Source organism: Bufo gargarizans, chromosome 4, assembly GCF_014858855.1.
Source record: "Bufo gargarizans isolate SCDJY-AF-19 chromosome 4, ASM1485885v1, whole genome shotgun sequence".
NCBI classification, from domain to species: domain Eukaryota; kingdom Metazoa; phylum Chordata; class Amphibia; order Anura; family Bufonidae; genus Bufo; species Bufo gargarizans.
This window is the reverse complement of record NC_058083.1, coordinates 225,284,096-225,309,774: the sequence shown is the minus strand read 5'-3', so window position 1 is coordinate 225,309,774 and position 25,679 is coordinate 225,284,096. Positions and strand designations below refer to the sequence as shown.

Genomic DNA, 25,679 nt, shown 5'->3' with positions numbered 1-25,679 from the left:
CTGCTGCACTAGAAAGCCTGCAAACTGTTTGCTGAAGACAAGCAGACTAAGGACATGGATTACTGGAACCATGTCACGTGGACTGATGAAAGAAAGATAAACCTATTTGGTTCAAATGGTATCAAGTGTGTGTGGCGGCAACCAGGTGAGGAGTACAAAGACAAGTATGTCTTGCCTACAGTCAAGCATGGTGGTGGGAGTGTCATGGTTTGGGGCTGCATGAGTGAGGCCAGCTGTGGGGAGCTAAAGTTCATTGAGGGAACTATGAATGCCAACATGTACTGTGACATACTGAAGCAGAGCATGATCCCCTCCCTTCAAAAACTGGGTCGCATGGTAGTGTTCCAACAAGATAACAACCCCAAACACATTTCCAAGACGTCCACTGCCTTGCTAAAGAAACAGAGTAAAGGTGCTGGACTGGCCAAGCATGTCTCCAGACCTAAACCGTATTGAGCATCTGTGGGGAATACTCAAATGGAAGGTGGAGGAGAGCAAGGTGTCTAACATCCACCAACTCTGTGATGTTGTCAATGAGGAGTGGAAGAGGATTTCAGTGGCAACCTGTGAAGCTCTTGTGAACTCCATTCCCAAGTGAGTTAAGGGAGTGCTGGAAAATAATGTGGCCAAATATTGACACTTTGGGCACAATTTGTCAATTTTCACTTTTGTTACCAGCGGTTTAGACATTAATGGCTGTTTGTTGAGTTATTTTGAGGGCACACCAAATTTACACTGTTGTACAAGTTGTACATTAACAAAAATTTGAGCGGTGGACTTATATATATATATATACACACACACACACACACATATAGGCTCAAAGTCTTCAAAGATGGACAATTAATGCATAATACACTTCTCTGCAGCATGTACTCGCAAATGTCCAATTTTCAAACATGCACAAGTTAGGTCAGTTTCACATGAGTGTGTTGGGTGCGCTGAATTTCCCAGACTGAACACTCGTCCTCTAACCTGAACTCACCGCATCATAATGATTTGTGACGCTGTGATTTCTCACGTGACTGCAGGTCTGCAGTACTGTACTCACATACAGCTGTGAGAGTACAGTACAAGAAGACAGCATCATAGATCATGATGATGGGTCGGAGAAATGCAGCTATCACATGGAGTGTTTCCCGGACTAAACATGCTTGTATGAAACTGGTCTTAGAGGCTGCTGAGCAGTACTGGGGCACTTTCAGTCATGCAGCATGCAGATGTAGCATTCATTATCCAGGGATTTTGCATGGTAAGAAAATATCTGCAAATGTGCAGCAGAGTGATGATTGGCCACAATTTCTGTACAGTTTTATCATTCACTTTAATAAATTGCATCTCTATAGCTCAGCAATTACCATCAGCTCAAAACCACAGCAATATGTGAGGTGAAAAAACCCTGAGGTTTCACTTAACATCTCCAGTGTATTCTCATATTTGGGTAAAGTGTTGCTCCAGTGTCCAAATGTTTTCTTACTCTCTAAGGGCTTGCATGCCAAGAGTGATTTATTGGCGTCCATCATTGGATGAACTGGAGAAAACTACATATAAGCACTGTAGTAAGCCAATCATGTAAGATAGCGTCCCACAAGGCATTGGGGCTGCTCCTTTTTTATGTTGCCCTGCTTCCAAAAAATGCTAATTAGTTTTAGTTTCTCCGATATGAATAAGACAAAACTATATTTTCACTTAAAGGGGTTGTCCAAGTTATTTTTATTGATGACCTATCCTCAGAATAGGTCATTAATATCAGATCGGCAGGGTTTTGACACCCGGGACCCCCGACGATCAGCTGGATGAAGAGAAGGCGCGTGCCATGCCAACCTCCTCCTCTTTACCTGCTCGCCGTGGCATCCTCAGTGGCAAGCATGTGTAATTACACCTAAGTCGTTCCATTAATTTCAGTCAAAAATACGAACACACGGTACACGTGTTGTCCGAAGCAGCAAAAAAAGCCAAAACAAACAATGGAGTTCTATGGAAGAAAAACACTAGGCAATGAAAGGGGAAAAACCCCACTAGACAAAGTGCATGTTGCAAAAAATGCCTGTTTGTACCGCGTTGAAAATTTGCCATAGATTTCCATTTAACATCTAGAGCGGTCATTTTTTGCTTGAAAAAATGAGGCAAGAGAGACCAGCAAAAAAAAAAAAGTGCACCAAAATGCCATAAAAAGCCCAAAAAGCCCAAAAAACCCTGTGTGTGACGCCAGCCTAAAGTTGCTGGTCTGCAATACCAGACAGGTATGGTGCTGTATCTGTGAGAAAGCTTTTTCCTATCTTGGACAACCCCTTGAAACTTTCATTACAAAATTTGAGCCAAATCAGTGCCGAGACCTTTGCTTTGATGTCCTGAACAGAGCACAGCCCGGTGGTTCAGGCGATGCAGAGTTAACCATACATGTGCAGCAAATATTATAAACCAAAATACTTTACATAAAAAACGTTAGGAACAGAACTGTTTGTCAGATGTTTCCTTCATCTGGGAATTGGCTCCAACTTTGTTCAACTTCCTGTCCTAGCGTATGGAAATAAATACTTGTCAATAGCAGCCATGTCCTACATATTGTCAGGCAGAGGCATACTGGAGGACATAACTTTGGTCTTAAGACCTACTGGGTTGCTTTAACATTGCAAAATTAAAAATATGGTTGTATTGAATTTTCTTCTGAAGATGTATTGGTGGAACTTACTTGTGATGCCACCAGTACAGTATGTATGGGTGTACCTCAATTCTATGTTACCGTTACCTGGTGAGCATGTTTGTATGGATGACACTGTGAAAGGTCAGAAACTGAGACTTGGCTAGTGGACACAGAAAAACATCAGGAAGGGAGCAACATAAAATAGGATGCAAAAGCAATTATACTCGCGTGATTACTTCCTAATATACTTTCCTATTGGGTGGAGTTAACTTTTTTGAGAAAAAATTAATTAGCAAACAGTCACAGTCAGCAGAGTATTTTTCAATTTTGTCTTTGTTTCTCGCAGAGCTGTAATCGGCTTCCCACTTTCTCTTGTTGACATAGATCTAAACTGGCCATTTTGGTGAAGTCAGTTGCACCATATGAACCTGCCTTCTCCTGGGGCAGAAGATCAGGCACATGTGTGGCACCAGTTAGGCACTACTACTATTATACCACAATATGGCCATGCAACATTCAGAAAAGTTTTCCTGACAATTTAAATTACAGAATTCATTAGACTTCAGTAACACATTTTCAATAGGTCCAGCGCCTTGGAATTTAAAATAAAATGCAACTTTTATTTACACAAATAAAAAAAACTCCATGGTGTCCTCGGGGGGACGCGTTTCGCGTAGATCGCGCATCATCAAGCCCTTCTATCGATGCCTCTCTCGTGCCCCTACCTGGTGCTGCCTGAGGCGATTGCCTCGCCTGGCCTCATTGGTGGTGCACCTCTGACCTCTGCCATTTTTCTTTTCCACATTTGCTATGGGAATTACACTTTTTGGAGATGACCCTGTGTAAGTGTCTTTACAGTAGGAAGGCAGCTGTTCTTTAACAGCTTTGCATTCTGAATTCTCCAAAAACCCTTGGGTGCTAAAGTTGAAACTACCAACATAAATATATAGAATAGAGAATGTGTTCTGACAAGAACATACGAGGTGACGGCTCGCTAAGCAGAACAGAACTGTATATCTATCTTCGTAAACATCCTTATCAAGCTTTACTTCACTGTAAGTAACAGGGGAAGTAAAGCATGCTGGTATGTGGAAAATGCTGGTTTTATTCAAGGCTGAAGCGCTTGTCATGTGTGATTATAGCCTGTTTTATGTTCCAGGAAAGGCAAACTGTTTGAATAAAAGTGAACAGATAATATGAGATTAGGATAAGCAATGTACAATTCATTATGGAGCAGACAGTTTAAGACCTGATATCCGCTACAAGGCAAGTTATGATGAAATCTAAATATCACCAGGGCAGATCAGTAGCCCTTTCATAAACACACATCAAAAACTAGGTTCTGTCGCAGGCTTGGAAGCCCTGAAGTTGATTATTTGATAATTTTTTATTTTTTTTTACTAGGCAGTCCAAATTATAGGATTGCGGTTTTGGAGGACATAAAACTATGCACATTGGACATCACAGTTCCTGGCTCCCACACATTACTAACCGGCCCTTCCATAAATCACTGTTGTAAAAACCATTAAGAAGCGCCGTGTATGCTATAGCTTCAAAGTTTACAATCTGCGTTTTTCATTGGTAGGGTTAAAAAACATAAAAACAGGGGGGTAGATTTTTTTAATAGTTCTAAATTTAGCCAACTTAAAAGTAGACCAGGCAGACAGAAAAGGTGCCAAATGCACCACAGTGGCTTACATTCTATGATAAATTTGCACATTTTGCTTGACATTTTAGACAATTCTATTCATTTTTCGCTTACTTTAGACTAATATTTTGCTTCATTAATGTGACATTTTGCTTCCCATTTAGTGAAGCTAAAATTTAGTGAAATTAATACTGACTATACTTTTTAGAATAGGAACACAAAGCAAACAATCAATACAGTACACACAATGAGTTCCACAATAAAAACCACAAACTAATATGGCAAAAAAGCTTCTATGCGGGTAGTGTTTATATAGTATTTCATGCACTCTACAGGCGTCTTATCTTCTTGTCTAGCTGTCAGTGCGCTCTTCAGATGACAGAGGCTCCCATACTAGCTAGTCATGAGCACTATAGATCTTCCCTACATAATCCCTTCAGTACTCCCAGGAGATTCCACGTTGTCTGGTTTCTTTCTCAACAGTGGGCAAACGAAACCTCAAAACACTAGTTTTTATCATATTATATTTAAGTGAACCAAAAATAGCACTCATACAAAGAGTTTAAACTCATTGCCACAAGAGCTGGCACTATTACAAATTATAGGACTGCCTTTAAAGGAAAATGGGATGCATAGGCGCAGAGGGAGCATGCTACATGACAGGCTCAAACTGTGGAGTCGATATGTTACCAAAATTAAACTACCAGATATACCATACATTTCAGTTCTTGACTAATAGCTGGTGGATGGGTAGGGCTAGAGAGTTAGCACTGTTCTGCCCAGCAGGGTTAGAAAATTATTCTATTTCATTCTGCCAGGGTTTTGGTATTTCTCAAGTGTTTAATGGGGTTAAGTTGTATTACACTTTGTTTTTCCTGTTACAAAGACTGCTGCATTGTTGGTGGTGCAAAGCATTGTGGGAGTGCAAAGCATCCTGGGAAAGATAAGTCTCCAGTCTCCAGTACACATCAGCAGAGCTGTCCTTCTGCATATCTCCTTCTTAAACTCCACCATCCTTGTAAAAGTATATCTGGTGAGAGATCTACCTTTGTTTCAGGAATATTATGTTATGCAGAGCTGTTCAGTCAGTTGTAATTGTTACTCTGGGAGTTGTTACTACTGTTAGTTAGACATGTAGTCCTATGTTAGGCAGCCATTTTACCATCTGCTTCAGTGTTATGCAAATGTTACAGTACATGCTATTCTATACAGCCAGTGGGGTGGTGAAACGCACGTTGGGGCATAGGCACAATTTCTGCCTCGGGTACTTCGCTCAACATGGGTAATTGACAATGTTCCTCACAGTATTATTGTTTTTGTAATGCGTGTGTGGTTTAGTGGGTCCATCACTGGGCCATGACTTATGACCTCATGATTGGATACCTCTCCTACAGGCCACTGTTTTTTCAAAACCACCTGCATGCAGTCTTATCCTACTGTATGTTCAATGATATATCCACTGTGATCATTTTGTTGTTGCATATTGTATCAGTGTCCTTTGCAGCTAGTAGCTGTGGTCACCATCAGCCCTTGTATACACACTCTGATATGCGGACCCATTGACACATCTTGTGCCATCCTGTGACTGGACACAGCTCCGGCCTGTTATTGGTCCCCATTCATTGTGTGTATAGAATAGGTCATTTTCAACCTTTATCCTTTTTTTCACAGTGTTCATTTTATCATCTCCACTGTGCATTTTGGGGGCTTTTTATGCATGTTTTACCCAGGGATATTTTTACCATCATCAATTGAGCTGAGTACCTGTGCGATTCTCTCTATCAGGGGTATCAGGAGTGAGGAGATTAGCTACCTCCTCCTCCTTTGTTTTCACCTTATCTATGAATTTTTGTATTAATAAAGATCAACTACATATTACATGTGAATACTTTGGTATCATTTATGGGGGTTATTGGGGTGGTCAGGTTAGGCGTTGCATGCTATTTTATACATTATACTTATACATGTTATTTGTATTCTTGTAGTTTTACCGCACACTTGTACAATCTCTCATTCATGCGCATTGCGCATAGAGTACAACCTATTGACCAATAAACAAGTTAGACTACAAAGGACAGTCCTCTTATTTGGAAGACAGGAATGGTTTATGCTGAATGTCAGACTGCACACTGTGTGAACATGTATGAAGACAGAACAAGAACCTTCTAGGACAGGTACTGGAAGCTATGTTAATGAGAGTGCAGCAAGCCTCTGAGGATCTGGTGCAGAGGATAAGAGCAGTAGTGGCCCTGATGAGGTGTTATGTCACAGTGTACTCCCTCAGGCATTTGCTCCCTGGGGATCAGTGCAGTGGATAGGTTGCTTGAAAAAGCAGGCCAGAAGTGAAGAGAAATATAAAAGTCACTGTTCACAAAATAGAACTTACGGTACATCCAGCAGTAGTAGGTATAGAGAGTAGTTTCTGGAACCAGGTTAGGAGGTATGGTGGCTGGTTATGTGGCAACAATATGCACTTGCAGGCAGTTAAGGATATAAGTGTCCACTGTGTGATGAAGAGTTAAAATTAGCATTGCCTGGTGGTTATTCTAGGTGATGGGTGTCTGACCTGTTTTTTCCTCACCAGCAGCAGGGTCTGTAAAGGTGAATTTTTAGGTCACTGGCTGTATCTTGACTCTGGCAATCTTCTTGGAGTAAGGGTCTCACAGGAGAATAGTCCTCCTTCTTCCACACTCTCTACTCTGGAACTCCCCCTCCTGGAAGGAAGTAGTCCCAGCCCACTCCTACCAAGAGGGGAGTAACAGGTTGGTTAGCCATGTTCCTGCCAACCTACCTCCTCTATTGGAATATACAGCAGAACATAATAATACACAACATAACAGCAACTGCAGATACCCCTAGATCCGGGGCACTGTAAGAGGCTGGTAGCAAACCAGGAGATAATGGCACATGCACAAAATTTAGAATGGCTTGCGATAACTACACCTACTCCAGGGACATCAATTAGGCCAATCTGGGCAATAAACTTTGACTGGCCACTCAATCAGCTCCACCTCCATGACTCCAATAACCTCATTTGCAAACAGGGCCTGTGACAAGTATACCTTTTCAAGAATATAGGTATTGATTGTACATTAAGGGACATGTATTAATATACGCTGTAAGGCAGTGGTGGTAGTTTGGGGGCTATACCCTCCTAATAGATTCCTTTTCCAGCAGCATCTATAAATATACAGATCTATTAGCTGTACTACTTCATTTTAAAAAAAATTGCCATTTTCCTGTGTTTTTTTTATGTTTCTAGCTGCATGCTATATTTGGCAGAAAGATCTTTTTATTCTGATAATGGCCACTGTGAGTAATGACAGCTGGTCAGCTAAATAACAAATAGGTACAAAAACAGTCTGACTATTAAAGAATCTAATATTTAAAGGGAACCTGTCACCAGTTTTATGGTGTCCTAAGGGCAACATAAATAAGTCACTGATTCTTTTAGCAAAATGCTGGGTCACTTTCTTTAATTGACCCAGTCAATCTGCCAACATCTTGTATTAAAAAGCTCCAGCTGATAATAATGAGTCATGAATATTTATGAGCTCCTGACTCTCCCCGCCCACCTGCTGCTGAGTGACAGTTATTTTCCATATGAATCAGCAGCAGGTGGGCAGGGGAGTGGCTATAGCTCTGAATTAAATATACACTGGACTCAATGACATCACGCCGGACTCGAATCGGCTCATTGGCATGCGGCATCTTTGTGTGTATATTATGAGGTAACCATCTGTCACACCAGTAAGTGAATACATCTAAGGTACTTTTTAGTAGTTAAAGGGAACCTGTCACTGGGATTATGTGTATAGAGCTGAGGACATGGGTTGCTAGATGGCCGCTAGCACATCCGCAATACCCAGTCCCCATAGCTCTGTGTGCTTTTATTGTGTAAAAAAAACAATTTGATACATATGCAAATTAACCTGAGATGAGTCCTGTCCCTGGCTCATCTCACGTACAGGACTCGTCTCAGGTTAATTTGCATATGTATCAAATCAGTTTTTTTACACAATAAAAGCACACAGAGCTATGGGGACTGGGTATTGCGGATGTGCTAGCGGCCATCTAGCAACCCATGTCCTCAGCTCTATACACAAAATCCCGGTGACAGGTTCCCTTTAATGATTGTATATAATTAGTTAGATTATAATCAAATATCCCCATGACAGGTTCCCTTTAAAGTGGTTATGCAATGACTGGAGCCTGCATCGCTCAACAGAGCTCCGGTGAGCGCAGCGGCTCCCTGAAACAGCTGATCGGCAGGGGTTCCGGGACTTGGACCACATCTGATGTGATAATGATGACCTATTCTGAGGATACGTCATCATTATTTCCCAGATAGCCCCTCTTCCAGTTGGCCAATTTAGGGTTGGCCAGCTGGAAGAGGCTGAAGCACTTCTTACTGAATATTAAAGGAGTTTCCCGGGACTTAGATATTAATGACCTGAATCAGGACATGAATATCAGATTGGTAGAGGTCCTACAGCCAGCACTTCCAGCAATCAGCTGTTCTGGCATCTGCTGGAAATTATACAGTGGACGGAGCTGGAAGCAAAAGGCTCCATCCAACATACTGAAGCTCATCTCTTTTCCACTTGAATGGGAGATGAGCTGTGCTACCCCGAGCATAGCCAAATCACCATGGGTAGACTATTCTGCTTCCAGATCCATACAATGTATAGTTCCTGGTGGCTGCCACAACAGCTGATCAGTAGGAGGCCAGGCGTCAGACCCCCACAAATATGATATTGATAATCCCTTTAACTTATTGGTGCAACTGAATGATGAGAGCCTATGGAGATCACTTCATTAAAGATATGCCAACAACCTAGGGATGGAGGACCCTTACCAGCAGATCATCTTCTTGATCATCTTCTTATCCAAATCCAATCCTATCTAATTATTCTTCCTTCTTTAGTTAAGATATGCTAAAAGTGTCTTGCACCAATTATTAGGATTATCTACCGTTTCCATTAGTACAATCTTTGTTATTATTCAAAAGGGACGTTGGTTCATAGTGTAATATGCAATTACCGATACCAATATAATGATTTTATCGCTGGTTTGATCTATTTGCGTATTCATATTCTGCAATAATTGTTACAACTTGTATGTGAACGTGTAAATGTAGGTTAAAAAGATGTTAACTTTCCCAGGACACCCTCCAGAGACCTTGTCTGGAGTCTCCCTTCAGAGATAAAATGCTGAAATTCAACTTCACTTCAATGTGATAAGAAGCCTGAAAATAGCAAACCAGCCAACACAATAAACGTGTAGTAACATGACAGGGTTGTGAATAGGTCATTAAGAACCGTTAAATATGTGATAATGTACAAGCGACATAATCCAGACAGTCAGGTCAGTAAAACACAGCTACAGGGCCGGTTCAGTACCTTGGAAAGGTCTGGGCGAGAACCAGCACCAGATTTATATTTGAGGAACGTGTCCGTGTAAAATTCTTCCTGTAAAGTTCTTTGGGTACATCCACATGGGATATATTTTGTAGCAGAACATTCAATGCAAATCCACAATGGACTACATGCCAATATTGACACAGATTTTAACCTCTGCATTGCCGGCAGAACCCCTACAGGATAAATGGACGTGCTGCAAATGTAAAATTTGACATTATGGACATTTTCAGCAGCATGCTGATGAGATTTTTTTACAATCTCATCCTTTTTGCTGCTACTGTAAAATGCTACAAGACAGCAAGGATGAGAAGGTTAAAACATAACTTAATCAATTGCCCCTAAAAACTGCTGACCAGAAGCCATCACCTGGGGAACTCTTGACTAGTTACCCAGGATGTCTTACTGTATGTAGGAACCCCTTTTGCATAGCCCTTGTTGATTCCTCAGAGACAAGGATGAAGTATGTTGGGAGCAAATAAGTCTGATTATAGGGTAACCAGACATTGGGGCAGATTGTGCATCCCCTGTAAGGGCGGGAGCCAACATTGAGATACCAGGGAGAGGGATAGCTGTGTGAAGCTGAGGTGTAATAGGGATAGCCAATGTGTCCTTTCCCACCAACGATAACTTATGGAGTTTCTCCCACTTTGCCCTCCGGTAAATGCATGGGTATCCCAATCAGACATTTTAATCTTCTGGTTAAGGGCAGTGATGGCCAGTTCGCACTGTTCGCCGGCAAACATATGCGGGCTGCCATCTTTTTTCACAAGTCCGGCGAGGCATAGGTAAGCCCTTACCTGTGCCACGAGCCGGTCTGAAAACAAATGCGGTTACCGGGAGCAGGCAGTTCCGAGAACAGCCCGATGAAGGCCCCCAGTGGCTGTTCTCGGAACTGCCTGCTCCCGCCGACCGCACTTGTTTTCAGACCGGCTCGAGCACAGGCACCGGTAAGGGCTTACCTGTGCATCGCCGGACTTGTGAAAAAAGATGGCAGCCCGCATATGTTCGTGGGCGAACAATGTGAACTGGCCATCACTGGTTAAGAGCATTTATATGAGATACATTTAATGCTTGGACCTGCTTACAGTATCAACTCTGAATGAGGTGGATTCTCTTCAGTATGAACTGTGTTACACACTGCATGTGGTTTATTAGTTATTGATGGACTGTAACATTTTTAGGACTATAAGGTTTATGGGTAATCTTCTCATTTTTGCTGTCTTGTGAATATTAAGATGAGAACAGCCATAAATCTATAAACTGGTGGGACTATGAGCATTCTAATTACTGCTGTGTATTTTCCACCGGTAAATACTTTGCTGAAGATCTGTAGCATGGTTGCCTCTGTGGCCGTACACTAAATGAACCATTTTGAAAGAAAAGAATGGGTTACCACTTAGGTGAACTAGTTTTGCGCAACTAAATATTCTATAATAAAAGGGAACCATACAATACTGAGTATCATGCTAGTTCTAGCCTGATGCTGCCAGGGGCAGACTTTTTCAGGGCCACTTTAAGTACCCAGTCCGCCCCTGGATGGCACTTGTGTATTCTGTAGCAGAAGGGGTTCTCCAATCATTTGTAATTGATGCCCTATCTTCTGGATAGGTCATCAGCATCTGATTGGGGAAGGAAGGGGGAGGGGTCCGACACTCAGGACTGCCGCGATCAGCTGTTTGAAAAGGCATCAGCACTCATGTGAGTGCCTGTGGCCATTTTGCAGCTTAGCCTAGGCCAGTGACATCATCGCTTCACTTGAATGGGGCTGAGCTGCGCCCAGGCCACGTGACCAATGGTCATGACATCAATGGCCTAGAGTAAGCAGCGAGAAAGCCGAAGTGCTTATTTGCTGGGTCCTGGTTGCCAGGCACCCGATCAGATGCTGATGACCTATCCAGGGGATAGATCATCAGTTACAAGTGGTCAGATAACCCCTGACTATTTAATTTACAACTCTGCTTAGCTGTGTATTTAACTGCCGTTGTTGAATCTCCGTCAGCTTGTTTCAAGCAGATGACGTAAAGCTGCTGCCAAACATCTTTGCCACTAGCTGCACTGGGTTGGAGCTGTAATATGCTGCTGTAAAGGGAAATCTGCAGCCTCTCCTGTGCCTTTGACATTATATCCTAACAATCCTACTAACGCCAGTGTATAAATATAGCTGACGTTAGATGTGTTTTACAATACCTAATGAGTAGACCACCATGGTGTTACCAGAGCTATTTGCTGTAGCACGGTAATTTCTGCCATCAAGTTAGCAGACAGAAAGTGGACTACTCTCTTCTAAAAGTCAGAGATTGCTTGGGGAAAATTTGAAGCATACTCTTAAATTGTAAGGTTAAAAAAATTGTGAATATGTTTTCTTATCTTTTGAGTTAAAATTTCCAAACCTTGCATACTTGCACAGCTCATTGACCTTTTTAGAATGCTGTTGTAACTTTTTCCTCACTAGAGTAACATACTAACAGTTTATAAGGCTGAAAAAAGACATACTTCCATCCAGTTCAGCCTATTATCCTGCAAGAGAACAATGCTTAAATGGCCACTAACTTTTCACAGAACTTTGATTCATTAGTACTGGCAAATATAAGAAACTTTGCCGCCTCCCCTTTGCTACACTATCGCTCTGAATTCTCTGCTAAATCTTGAGAGACAAAGACAAACTGTCATCTCACTGAGGCCTGTGTTTTTCTATGTAAGAACAAATAGTGAGGCTGGCTGCAGCCAATGGCCACATAGTTTAGCCTTACCTAGAGAGACAGAGGCTGAAACAGCTACTAATGTCCTCTCTCACCTCAAGTGGTTTATTCATCTCAATACTGCTCAGCACTTCTCTATAATGTCCTATATGGAGCTTCTGAGTGAGCAGAGTTAGGCCTCATGCATATGTCCGTAGCTGTTTCTGCAGTCCGCAAATTAGGGATCCACAGAACACGGATTCCGGCCAAGAGCCTGCAGCCAATTTTTTTTTTACTTCTTCACAAATATCCTATCTTTATCTGCAAAACACACAACAATAGGACATGTTCTATTACTTTTGCAGGACCACGGAACAGACAAATGGATGCAGACTAGTGTGCTGTCTGCATCTTTTGCGGCTCTATTGAAGTGAAACAGTCCTTATCCGATCAGCAGAAAATGCAGATTGGATGCAGACAAAAAACATGATTGTGTGCATGAGCTCTTAGGAGACAGAATCTCCTGCTTTCTCTATGTGCATTAAATGGAAAAAATCATCACATTTTGTCTCCACTCATTAGCTCAAGGACAACTGATTATTAGAAATGAAGCCTGGATGTATATATCATCAGATCCCCAATGTTAATCAGACTTCAGCTGAGCCCCAGTCGGTCCCACAGTGTTAATCAGAGCCCCATTCAGATCCTCAATGTTAGGGCTCATTCACACGACCGTGACTTTTTTGCGGTCTGCAAATAGCGGATCCGCAAAACACGGATGGAGCCCGTGTGCCTTCTGCAATTTGCGTAACGGAACAGGAGGCCTATTATAGAAATGCCTATTCTTGTCCGCAAAACAGAACGGAGCAACGGATGCGGACAGCCCACAGAGTGCTGTCCGCATCCTTTTCGGACCCATTGAAATGAATGGTTCCATATACAGACCGTATGCGGAACGCAGAAAATGGCTCGTATACGGAACGCAAAATACGTTCGTGTGAACGAGCCCTTAATCAGACAAAAAATAATAAAAATCAACTTGCCTCTCCTGTTCTAGATGCCGCTGGCCTGATGTGACGTCACACAGTGTGAGGTCACACACCGTGCCAATGTTCTCACACTGTGCACAGGTCACAGTACAGTGTGCGGCGTTGGCAGAAGATGACCAGGTAGTGGTGTATTCACTGCTCCCAGGTCCTACTGTACTAGCATTTGCCCTATAAGGTGTACTGACAAAAAGTGCATTTTATGGGGCGAAAAATACTGTGTGTATGTGTGCGTATATATACAGTGTGTATATATATATATATTTATATAAAATACACACACATATATATACATATATATATATATATATATATTTGTAGGAGGAGCGTAGGGCTCTATAAACTCCCCGGAGTGCCTTTACCTCGCACGTGCACTTCCGGTGCGGAGACGAACATCAGTGGAATAGCACATCGAACTTCTTACAGCCGGTCTGTAGGTAAGTGGTCACAACGATGCAGCGGTCCGCTCGTGTGACAACACTCGCCAGCTGGATGGGTAAGTCCGCTCCCCCCCCCCCCCCCCCGTTCTCTTCAGGTTCCTACTACCTGCTCCATGCCTTCATTCAAACCCCACTGCCCACGTGGGATGCAGTTTTCTTTCCTGGCGGCCAGCGCTCGAGATCTCGCGAGACTGGCCCCCCCAGATTCGGGCGCTTCATCATGACGTTTACAGGGGGAGGGAGCCCCACCCGGGTTCGTTTAAGTTATTGTTGTTTTGCCTCGCAGCTGCAGACATGTCACATGTATCGGACATAGAAGATGCTTTATCGGTTCCGGAAACCCAGGTGTCTTAGCAGGCTAGCAATGTCTCGCAAAGAAATTGGACGGTTCCCAAACTGATTGCGGAGTTAAATTGTCGGGGTATTCGTCACTCGGCCTCCGCCAGGAACGCTGAACTATACAGACTGCTATTCACTGAGTCTACAGCTTCAGCCCAGGAACAAGCGTCGATGTCGACCATCCAAGTCGCCCTGACGCAGTTGCATGCCGCGATAAATAACATCACCACCACGGTGTCCGATATGCAGTCTAGGCTGCTTGCGGTGGAAGCTCGGCCTTCCACGACCAGCCAACCAGGCCCACAGCCGTCAGTTCCCTCCACTTCTCGTTGTCCATCACCAGGTAGGGTTTCAAGTATACCCGACATTGCGCCTTATCAGTTTGTCCCTGAAAACATCAAGAAGGACTTCTTGGCTGGGAGGGATGTCAATTTGGCCTCCATCCTCATTGCCACACATGATTCCCTTGAAAACAAGACAATCGCCTGCAGTGACGTTTTCATCATCCTAAAATCTAAAGATGCCCGCCTCAATAAGAAGCTATCCATACCAGAGTTTTGTCCTGGCTTTCAGCCTTTTCAGGGACATTATATGTTCTGCTCAGTCAGGGAGACGTGAGAATTTAGACACGTATCTCTACAGGGTCACCGACCTGGGTCACAAATACGGTGGTTTCGCTTTCTACGATTATCGTCGTTCCTTTTCAGCAAAAGCAGCTGCGGCCCTGGCTCAGTTCCAGTACATGACAAACTGGGCTGTGCTGGACATGGAGCTTTTTTGCCGTCACTTTGCAGGGCTTAAGGCTCTAACCTGTGCTTCTTGCCAATCCATCCTCCACTCCTCTGAATGGTCCCCTTACCTAGCTCCCATTCCCCACGACAGGTATCTTCCTGTTCCATCTGGCATACAAAAACAGGTGCTGTCTGTAGATAAATTAGGCAGGCCCATAGTTTTCTTGGGCAAGAGCCAAGTTTGTAATAATTCTAACATGGCCATTTGCAATTACAAGTGTAGAGCTCTTCACATGTGCTCGTTATGCTTCAGAGCCCACCCTCAGTCCACTTGCCCTCAAAGGTCAGTAAAAAAATCCTGACTCGTCGGGGTTAACATTGATCTTTTGGCCATCCTCCTGCAAGATCATCCCCAACCCCAGTTTGTCCAGTTTCTGATCTCTGGGTTCACAGAGGGTTTACATACAGGTCTAGTTGCCCTGCCTCAATCCACCTGGGAGGGCGAAAATCTCCAGTCAGCTCTCAGTGATCCTGATTCGGTCGATTCTCTGGTCTCATCCGAGTGTCTTAAGTTTTTTTTTAATTGGGCCTTTTTTCACAGTTCCCTTTGATTTCTGGCGAGTAAGCCCCATTGGAGTAGTGTCAAAAAAATTCTGAAATAAAAAACGTCTAATCTACGATCTTTGAGCTCCACATGGTTCATGTATTCCTAGCTTAAACTTTTTAATTCCCTCTGAAAAGTTTTCCATGCACTACTCTTTGGTAGGTGAAGCTATTCAGCTCATCCTTCGGGCAGGTACAGGTGCATAGTTGGCCAAAGCCGACATTGCAGATACCTTCAAACTGTTGCCGGTTCAGGCACAGCTTTGGAAATTCTACGGGATCAAATGGAGGGATGTGTATTATTTCGCGAATAGGCTAACTTTCGGATCTAAAAGCAGTCCCTGGCTGTTTGATCAATTTTCCCAGGCACTACATGGATTTTGGTCAACCATTGTGACTGTCCGATGGTCATTCATTATCTGGATGACTTCCTCCTGGTTGAAGAACCAGGTTGTAAACGGGAAAAACTTGCAACTATTCTGGCAACGTTTGCAGCGCTCAATGTTCCCGTCGCATCTGCAAAAACATAAGGGGCCTAAACAACAGTCACTTTTTTGGGTATAGTTCTGGATTCCGTCAGGATGGAAGCCAGACTTCCAAAAGAAAAATTGTCTAAGGTCAAAGAGACCATCTCCAGGTCAATGTCCTCCAACATAATCACCAAGGAAGAGCTCCAGTCCCTACTAGGTATGCTAAATTTTGCCATGAGGGTCATGTCTCAGGGCCGTGCCTTCATTTCCAGATTGCTCCAGCTACTTCCCGCGGCTCCCGAACAGGATTCTCCCATCCACTTGGACTTCCAGCCCATTGCTGACCTTACAATGTGGAAGCTATTTCTGAGTGGAATGGTGTTTCCATGTTCGTTACTCATTGGAGCCCCGCATCTCCCATGTTTTTTTTCTGATGTAGCTGCCTCGGGTGGGTTCGCAGCGATTATCGGCAAACATTGGTTTGCAAGTCCATGGCCACTGGAAATATCTTTGGCCAGAGAAGCTCTGAAATCTTCTCCCCTGTTGGAAATTTATCCAATAGTAGCAGCCGCCCAAGTCTGGGGTAGGCACTGGGCTAACTCCCCAGTGGCTTTTATCACCGACAACCAGTCAGTAGTCGAGATACTTGAGAAAGGCAGATCAAAATCCCCCCAAATCATGCCTCTCCTTTGCAAGTTGGTTTGGCTCTCCATGCATTTAAATTTTCATTTTTTCTGCAGTCACATCCAGGGCTCTAAGAACCTTGCGACTGACGCCCTGTCACGTTTTAATTTCCCAGCTTTTTTTCAGGTCATGCCAGATGCAGACCACATGGGAGTGACTCTGCCTGTCTTCCGATCCCTGATAATGGATTAAACTCGCACATTGCCTCTGCAAAATCCCACATTCGCAAATCTTTATCCACAAACACGGCAAGGAACTACAAAACCGGCTGGAACGTTTTCAATAAATTCTCGCGCTTGCATCCCAGGGATGACACCGACGATACAACGTACATGACGGCTTTCCAACCTACTGCCATACGCAGCTCAAACTGTCCTATAACACCATTAGGTTGTATTTAGCAGGGGTCCAGCATTTTTTCATGCTTAAAAGTTCTGATTACAGATCAATCTTCACTTCTCAGGCAATCAAAGCAACCCTCAGGGGAATTCAAAGAGTGGTAAAGATTCTACCTCAACCAGACAGCCAGTTTCAGGAGACGTGTTTAGGAAGCTATCCAGCGCTTTAGACGGAATCCTTTTGGGCCCTATGTCAGCACCATCATCAAAGCTGCCATGTTTCTGAGCTTTTACAGTTTTCTCAGGCCCGGTGATTTCACCAGCTCCTCACGCAAGAATAGAGGCTTAACTAAAGGCCAACTAGAGTGGCAAGAGGGTCACTTCATCCTATCACTGACATACACCAAAACTTCTCATACCGGACCTCCGGTAGCGATCAGATACTATCAAACTTTCAACGACTGGTGCCCGGTTCAGGTGTTAAACACACTTTTACTAGTTCTAGGTGATGCCCCATCAGATAGTCCTTTGCTTCCTTTCAATAACCATTATCTCACCTCGTCCCAATTCATTTCACATATCCGCACTTTAACTTCAGGCCTAGGTTTTGACCCGAGTCTTATTTCAGGACATTCTTTCCGCATTGGAGCAGCTTCCTCAGCCTCTCGTCACGGAGTACCTGGACATATCATCAAAAAGATGGGTAGGTGGCGTTCCTCTTGCTTTGTTCGCTACATCCCTAACCCTCACGCAGAGATCTCCATTGCTTTCCGTAATCTAGCATTTTGAAACGCTTTTGTAAAGAGAAAATATATAATATATAAAAATCATTATTTACAAATGTCCTATGGTTGTATTTTTTGCCCACTTATAGGCCTACCCTTGCTCATGGCTAAGGGCACACCACTAGCCATTTATATAGTTAGTTCTGGCCATTCAGGTAAGCTGGTTTCCACCCTTCAGGTCGGGTTGGTATCTCTGCAGCCATGACAACAAATATAAATATATATACATATAATACCTAGCCATGAATTATGAGGCTGCCTTTAGACAATCGCACATAGGAACGGACGGTGATGAGCTGAGACTATTTAAGAAGTATTCTGGTGTAAAAGGTACTTTGAATATGACACAATAGACTGAAACCACTATAGTTCCAAAAATACTACTACTTTAACATAAAACAGGGCAGCTTGAGAATATCTCACTGACTGCACTTCCCTGACACCCCATTTTGCACATAGTAATGGATAACAAAATTCATACATTTATTCACAATGGTGTGAAACCGAATGTGCTGTACTCTGTCTTTACAAGAGCATAAAATGAATGTACAGTTTTTTTGTAACATTGTGATAAGTAAATTTTACATAATGTGGACAGTACAGGAAGAAAATTATTACTTTTGACGACAGCCAGCCAGAATCCTATTCTGTACTGATAAGGGACAAACACCCCTTCTGCGGATGAATATTTGGCTTGGCTATTTTCTTGTCCCAAGGCTTGTTAAAAATGTGGACTGGCTCATAGGGAGCCACTTCCAAAAGGTGGTGCTAGAGAGACAGTTCTCTTTCAATGGTAGATACCTCTTTTCATTTGGTCACAATATTTATAGTAAAGAAACAATCCACCAAACTGCCAACCAGTGCGTCCGGCACTTACATGAGGACACCCGTATTTTCAATATCTGCTTTATAAGGAGCGAGACGAGTGGTCCACTTGGACAACCAGCTAAGGCTACTTTCACACTTGCGTTAAACTTTTCCGGAACGGAGTTCCATCCTAGGGGCTCAAAACCGGAAAAAAAACTGATCAGTTTTATCCTAATGCATTCTCAATGGAGAGCAATCCGTTCAGTATGCATCAGGATGTCTTCAGTTCAGTCACTGGATGGTTTTTGGACAGAGAAAATACTGCAGCATGCTGCAGTACTTTCTCAGTCCAAAATTCTGGAACACTTGCCGGAATGCTGGATTCGGCATTATTTTCCATTGAAATGCATTAATGCCAAGTGTTTCGGGAAAACCAATCCGTTTTGTGGTCTGCGCATGCGCAGACATTTAAAAATGTGAAGAAGATAAATACCGGATCCATTTTTCAGGATGACAACCGGAGAGACAGATCCGGTATTGCAAAGCATTTGTGAGACAGATCCGCATCCGGATCAGTCTACAAATGGTATCTGTTTGCATACAGATTGCGACAGAACTGCCTGCCGGAATCCAGCAACGCAAGTGTGAAAGTACCCTAAGAGGTATGTGCGGTTTTACATAGAAAGTGCATTTACATCCTTCCACTGAAAGTTAGCTTAGAACCATCACAGAATCTGATAGATGCTCAAATTTCAAAGGCATGTTTTCTTTTTGGGTTTATCAGCCCTCTCTCTTCCTACTGCATTGCTTATCGTGCAATCTTCAGCTCTACATGAGCCTAACTCTCTACCCAGCCAGGTGAGGTACTCACGGATGTACATCTTAACACTATCTAGGAGTGCCCAAGAAAGTAACATGATTGCACTGTATTAGGTTTGACCTGTCCTGAGAGAGTAATGTAACGCTGGCAACGTGGACATCAGATTGATAGCTTTTACTTAGACTAATATTGCAAACCCTGAGGACAGCAAAGGGATTTGCCCTGCTGTTTCGTTGAGAGAGGACTGACTAGATTGCATACAATTAACTCTCAGCTACTATATAGGTGCCAGGTTTGGTAGGATTGGCAACAATCTAACGTGTATGGGGTGTCCTGGCTCTCCCTCCACGGCAGATTTTGAATTCCCAAAAGTTTGATCCTTTGTTCTCACCAGATAAAATGCCACTAGGTGTCCAGCTTAGGACTTAGGATGTAAGTTCCTACAATGCCATAGATAATTATTACTTAAACAAAAAACTGACTATTCTAGGACAGGTCAAAACTATTGCAAAGAAAGCATATATTACTATATATTGGACCCCTCCATCAGTCAAGTCCCAGCCTAGCTAAAACAGAGCAGTCAGTCTTGAGCATTTCTGTGTAGTAGGAGGGGTGAGAGATGAGAAGGGAGAAGTAAATGCCTAACTTTCTGGGCTGCTGCATTCCTCGAAAGTACTTATACTTTGTGGAGATCTCTGGCTTATAAACAACGGAGCGTGTATGATTGACTAATACAGTATATACCATATCAAAAAGAATTTAAAAAAATACTACGAAGGATCGAAATAATTGTTTTGTTTTCATTTTAGTTACCATGCTTTGATAATAAAGGGGGAAAAGTCTACAGATCAGGAGTCATTACTTTTTACATATAAATGTCTACAAACACTATCTTTGGCTTTTGAACATATACATTTTATTTTTCATTTAAAGTAGGACAAAATGAGTCGATATAGTAGAAGAAACTATGGCTCTGTATATGGCTAGTTTTACATCCACATACATGCTTTCATGAGTTAGAAGATAGTGACACAAAAGCCAGCTCTCCAGATCTGCTGCTTTTTCCTATCCTGATTGTTCAGTACACTTGGACAGCTCTGGATTCTCAATGACTTTAGCATAAGGGAAGTGGCTGTCTTCCTCTATGCCACAGCTCAGCGGACAGAAATGATCTGGTTTTATCTGTCATTCCCCAGGGTCTCGAGTAAAGAGTCCCTCAAAAGCCCATGAAGCAGCAGGCGTGGTTTAGTAGAGCTCTCCCCTATAGCAGGACAGGGGTGGTCCTGCCAGGCTGTGCACATGTCATCTGCTCGCTGTTTAAGACTAAGTACTTCAGGTTTCAAATCTCTCACACCAAAGCAACACAGCTTTGATTTGGAAAATACTAAAAGCGCTCTTCTTTGCACATATTTTATTACTGAAATCTTCTGTTAATAAGCCTTGAATTGTTTTTGTTTTTTAAAGATTTCTATAATTTTCTAACGTACAAAAACTCAAATTGTCATGTGGCTCTCTGCAATCACTATGCTGCTGGTGGTCTTGAGGAGCTTTGATGAGAGCCTGGCAACAAGTCGGAAAGCTGTGGAGAGCCCAGGAAAGAAGCAATATCAGGTGCAGCATGGGGCTTGTAGCTACACCTTTCTTCTGCCAGAGGTGGACAACTGCCGTTCTGCTCCTGCCAATCCCTATGTGTCTAATTCAGTACAACGGGATGCTCCGCTGGACTATGATGATTCTGTACAGAGACTGCAGCTTTTGGAGAACATTATGGAGAACAACACACAATGGCTTCTGAAGGTAAGCTTGACAGAGAGCATTACAAAATGTCACTCAAGTGTACCGTTTTTATGTCATGTATGGAAAAAAACTCAATGCATAGTTGAATTTGTCATTTAACTATTTGCAGTTCATCAGTATGTTAACTTGCAGTCCTATGTAAAACCAAAGAGAACACCTCCTTTTTTTTATAGACAATATGTCAGTGACCCCAGATTAAGGTGCTCTCTCCCCAAGGAGAGTTAGTTCCCCCCTGACCCCAGATCAGCATGACAAGACTCTAGTGCAGAGTCTGCTTGGGTCAGGTCTTAAACTATAATCCCTTTACGAGCTATTTTTACTGCATGCGATTCATCTAACTTGCAGATAAATGAAGACTGTAAGTGGGCACTCAGAGCAAACACAAGGGATACAGAGGCGAGCTGTAAAAGCTGGCGACAGTCAATCATACTGTTATACACAAGTGATTTTAGAGTTCTTATTCTTCATTGAAACTACTGTCTGCAACACATCAATGATAATATATTACTATATATTGCTATTTAGATATCGACCAAATCTAATGAACAGAACTCTGCTTTAGAGAAACTTATTAGGGAATTGCATTAAGAGCAATTCCCAAATATAACTTTATGACTTGAACTGCTTAGTTTTCAAGTGAAAAGGACGTGAGAAGGAAGTTCTGTGAATGGACCTCAGAGATGCTGTCAGCATTACAGCCGGTGTGAGGGGTCCATTCACAGAACAGAAGATATGGACACGCATTCTGTTGGTGGAGCCTGCTCCGGGGGGGCTTTAAATTCACCTGTTAGAGGGTAAGGCCCACTTCACATAGCTCGGTTTACACGGCCAGTTGTTTTATGCTGAGAGCCGGACTCAACTGATATATGTGAACTGCACTTCAGGGCGCAGATCTGGCATCTCTACACGGATAGCACCGGACAGAAAAAGGGAGCATGCAGCATTTATTTTTTCGTTACGGTGCTATTTGACATCCGGCATCACAAATGATGCGCCAGATGTAGGAGAACAATCCCATAGAAAACGAAGTTCTAGCTTCCTTTCACCTCTGGCGTTTTTTGCTTCACACCAGAGGGGGACTGAACCACATGGCCGGATATACGTGAAGGGGCCCTAAAAAGGCTACAGGGATAAAAACAATATAAAATAGGGTAATACTCATTTAGCAATCCCCTAGTACAGTGATGGCTAACCTCTTGCACTTCAGCTGCAGTGAAACTACGACTCCCAGCGTGCTCCATTCATTTCTATGGCGTTTTGACAACAGCCAAGCAAGTGTACATCTTGGGAGTAGTAGTTTTACCACAGCTGGAGTGCCGGAGGTTAGCCCTAGTTTACAGATTGAGCAATGCTTAGATTGTCATCTGGCACAGATCCTGGTGATAGAACACTATAGGATTTCACATAATACCTACAATCATACCTTAACCCAGGAAACTGGTAAAAGACAAATTGAACTCATCTACATGGAGCTTAACGGTCATCTATTTGTAAAGAGCATCTAGAAGGTGCTCTTTATTAAGTGTTTCCACTGTCTGAACAGTGCAGAGGTACCACATGGTAACATCTGCAAAGGGATCTCAGCAAACAAGTGCCATGGTCAGGACCATGAGAGGCCCATCAGCCAATTAGACTAGAAGGTGAAGTCATTAGCAAATGGCACATGCTTCTGAATGGAACCCCAGTGAATGACAGATTCCCTTAAAGCAAGCAGGATGTGTGTCTACATACACGTTCATAGCACCAAAATATTAAAGAAAGGGGGACACTTGACCACCCACACAGGCAAGTGCCATAATAAAAGTGCGGGTGATTCATTCTCAGTGATGTCTGACGAAGAAGGAGGTTTCATCATATAGTGTGGATCCTGATACAGAACCAGTCCCTTGTGGCCTTTTGGGGAGTCACCCCTTTGTCTGACTGGAAAGAAAAATATAGTTTGTACAGTACTAAGAGTGCAAGATAATAAATTATGCTTATGCTTGTCGCATGGGGGTCATGTAGATTGAGCATGGACAGGGTTCACTGAAGGTACATGGAGGAAATATTCTCATGGTAAATCCAGTTCAGAGATACAAATTGTGCTTGCGTATTACAAGATGGTCCAGTTTCAAGCTTGTTCTTTTAAAGATCATGTCCACTAATGTTTAGGGCAGTTGTGTGCAACTGGTGGCCATTGGATGCTCACTCTGTGGGCCATGGATCTCCCTCTTGTGCTTTGTACATATGTATATATTCAGTCTCATCACGTGCAACTGTGTACTGTCTGTTCAGTAAAATATTTTATCCTCAGAACGAATGGGGTCATTTTTTTTTATGATCACGTTCTGGCCTGTTTCAGCACTGGTAAAAGGTGGTTTCCCATTAAAATGGGTATCTGTGTACCCCAGTTTGCAGCAAAGAGGTGACTCGTACAAATCCTCCAAAAGTACTTGGTTGTTTCTGTACATACCATAGAATATAAGGGTGACAATGTATGTGCACATATCTGTGTGCCACAAACATGAGACACAGGTCATTAAAATGTGGACACAAATGAAGTCAAGTGTCTCAATTGAGGCCTCATAATACACTAGTTAGACCAAAGGTAAACCTACAAAATCGCTCTGTACTTCCAAAACTGCACATGAATTAACACTAAACCAATCTTTAATGTAGTGCCAAGTCTTTGCTACCAATGCGTTGATGAAGTGTCTATGCTGAATGTGCAAAATTGCACAAAAGCTTAACACTGGTCACTGTAAAGATTATTTTAAAAGTTTCAGTAAGGGTACTTTCACACTTGCGGCAGAGTGATCCGGCAACTGCCTGCCGGATCTGGCAAAACGTATGCAAACTGATGGCATTTGTAAGACTGATCAGGATCCTGATCAGTCTTAAAAAATGCCTGATCAGTCAGAAAAATGCATTGAAATGCTGGATCTGTCTTTCCGGTGTCATCTGGAAAAACAGATCCGGCATTTATTTTTTCACCTTTTTTTTCAGTCTGCCTATCCGGCACTAATACCTTCCTATGGAAAAAAAAATGCAATTCAGACAAGTCTAAAGTTTTTTTGGGCCAGAGATAAAACCGTAGCATGCTGCGGTTTAATCTTTGTCCTGATCTGTCAAAATGACTGAACTGAAGGCATCCTGATGCATCCTGAACGGATTGCTCTCCATTCAGAATTCATAAGGATAAAACTGATCAGTTCTTTTCCGGTATGAAGCCCCTAGGACGGAACTCTATGTCGGAAAAGGAAAAAAACGCAAGTGTGGAAGTACCCTAAGATTTGAACCCCAGATCATCTGTACAGTGAACCGCTGCCTTACCCACTGCTCTATGGAACATCTCTGTGCACTGGCCATGGTAAGCAATAGTTTCTTTAGGGATGGTACACATGATGCCAGGTTGTCTTGCAGCATCAATAGTTAGCAACATTGATGGAATGTTACTGCACTGAAAATTAGGGTGTTATCTCTAGGACTACTTTTTGGCATCAGACTAATGTATAGGGGGCCCTTAGTTTTATATTGTTGATAGAACCTGCTGAAAGGCTTTGGTTGACAATCTAATGCTTATCAGGAGCTCCCAACTCTCCCAACAGATGAAGTTGGAGGGGAGAGGGATTGGGCAAACTGAATTTCTTCACCCTATCCTTTTGTTCTCCCAGGAGATTAGCTACCACCCTCACCCAAACATTTATGTGTATTGGGGTCTCGGGAGAATGCCTGGAAACATAACCATCAGTTGAACAATCATTTGACAGAGCAGTTGCCTGTGTATGGTCACCTGGATAACTGCTTTCAGTTTTGCAGATATCAAGGTTGCACAAATACTCAGATGGGCAACGTTTACATGAAACACCTTTAAATGGTTAGAAAGTGATCCATCCTAATTCAGGCATAGTAATTGGTCCATCTGTTTCCATTTTGCTGACTCAATTTGCTTTTAGTCTTATTTTATGCACTCCGTTATTTCTTTTGTAACTTATGGCATTTTAGAAACTCCTCAGATTACAGTTGTAGCCATAGGTCAAGTGGAATTAAGATGACAGACTAGTTTATTACCATTACGAATCCTAGTACCAGCTTCCATTGTGACCTTGGGCATTCATTACCTTGTCTCCATACATCATGTGCCTACATTGCACTGAAATTTGTGCAATCATAAATAAATATTGCTAACCTCCTCTTAGCTTATAGCTTGCTTCTACGGCTGCAATGAAAATAATTTAGGAAATACTTCAGCACATTAAAAGTCATTCTTCACAATACAAAGTAGTACCCATCAATCTAGGACACATGGTCCCACCTACACAGTAATGCGGTCTAGTGGATATATTTGACATACCATACATTCCTGCAGGCATTAATGTGTAATAAATGAACCTGCTTTTTAACTCTCAACAAATAGGAACAATACCATGAAAAACCATTGGAGGAT

At 42.7% G+C, this 25,679-nt stretch overlaps 2 protein-coding genes across 2 annotated transcripts in view; one reads left to right on the top strand and one right to left on the bottom strand.

Annotated features, from left to right (window-relative positions):
* The window catches only part of MCPH1 (microcephalin 1), a 248,096-nt gene that overhangs the window by 93,749 nt on the left and 128,668 nt on the right, over positions 1 to 25,679 (bottom strand). The gene's annotated exons all lie outside the window — the stretch shown is intronic.
* Positions 20,794 to 25,679, top strand: part of ANGPT2 (angiopoietin 2) — a 41,056-nt gene continuing 36,170 nt past the window's right edge. The window contains exon 1 of the mRNA XM_044290212.1: positions 20,794 to 21,253. Coding sequence (XP_044146147.1) covers positions 20,960 to 21,253 — 294 coding nt within the window. The 5' untranslated portion in view covers positions 20,794 to 20,959. The remainder of the gene's footprint in view (positions 21,254 to 25,679) is intronic.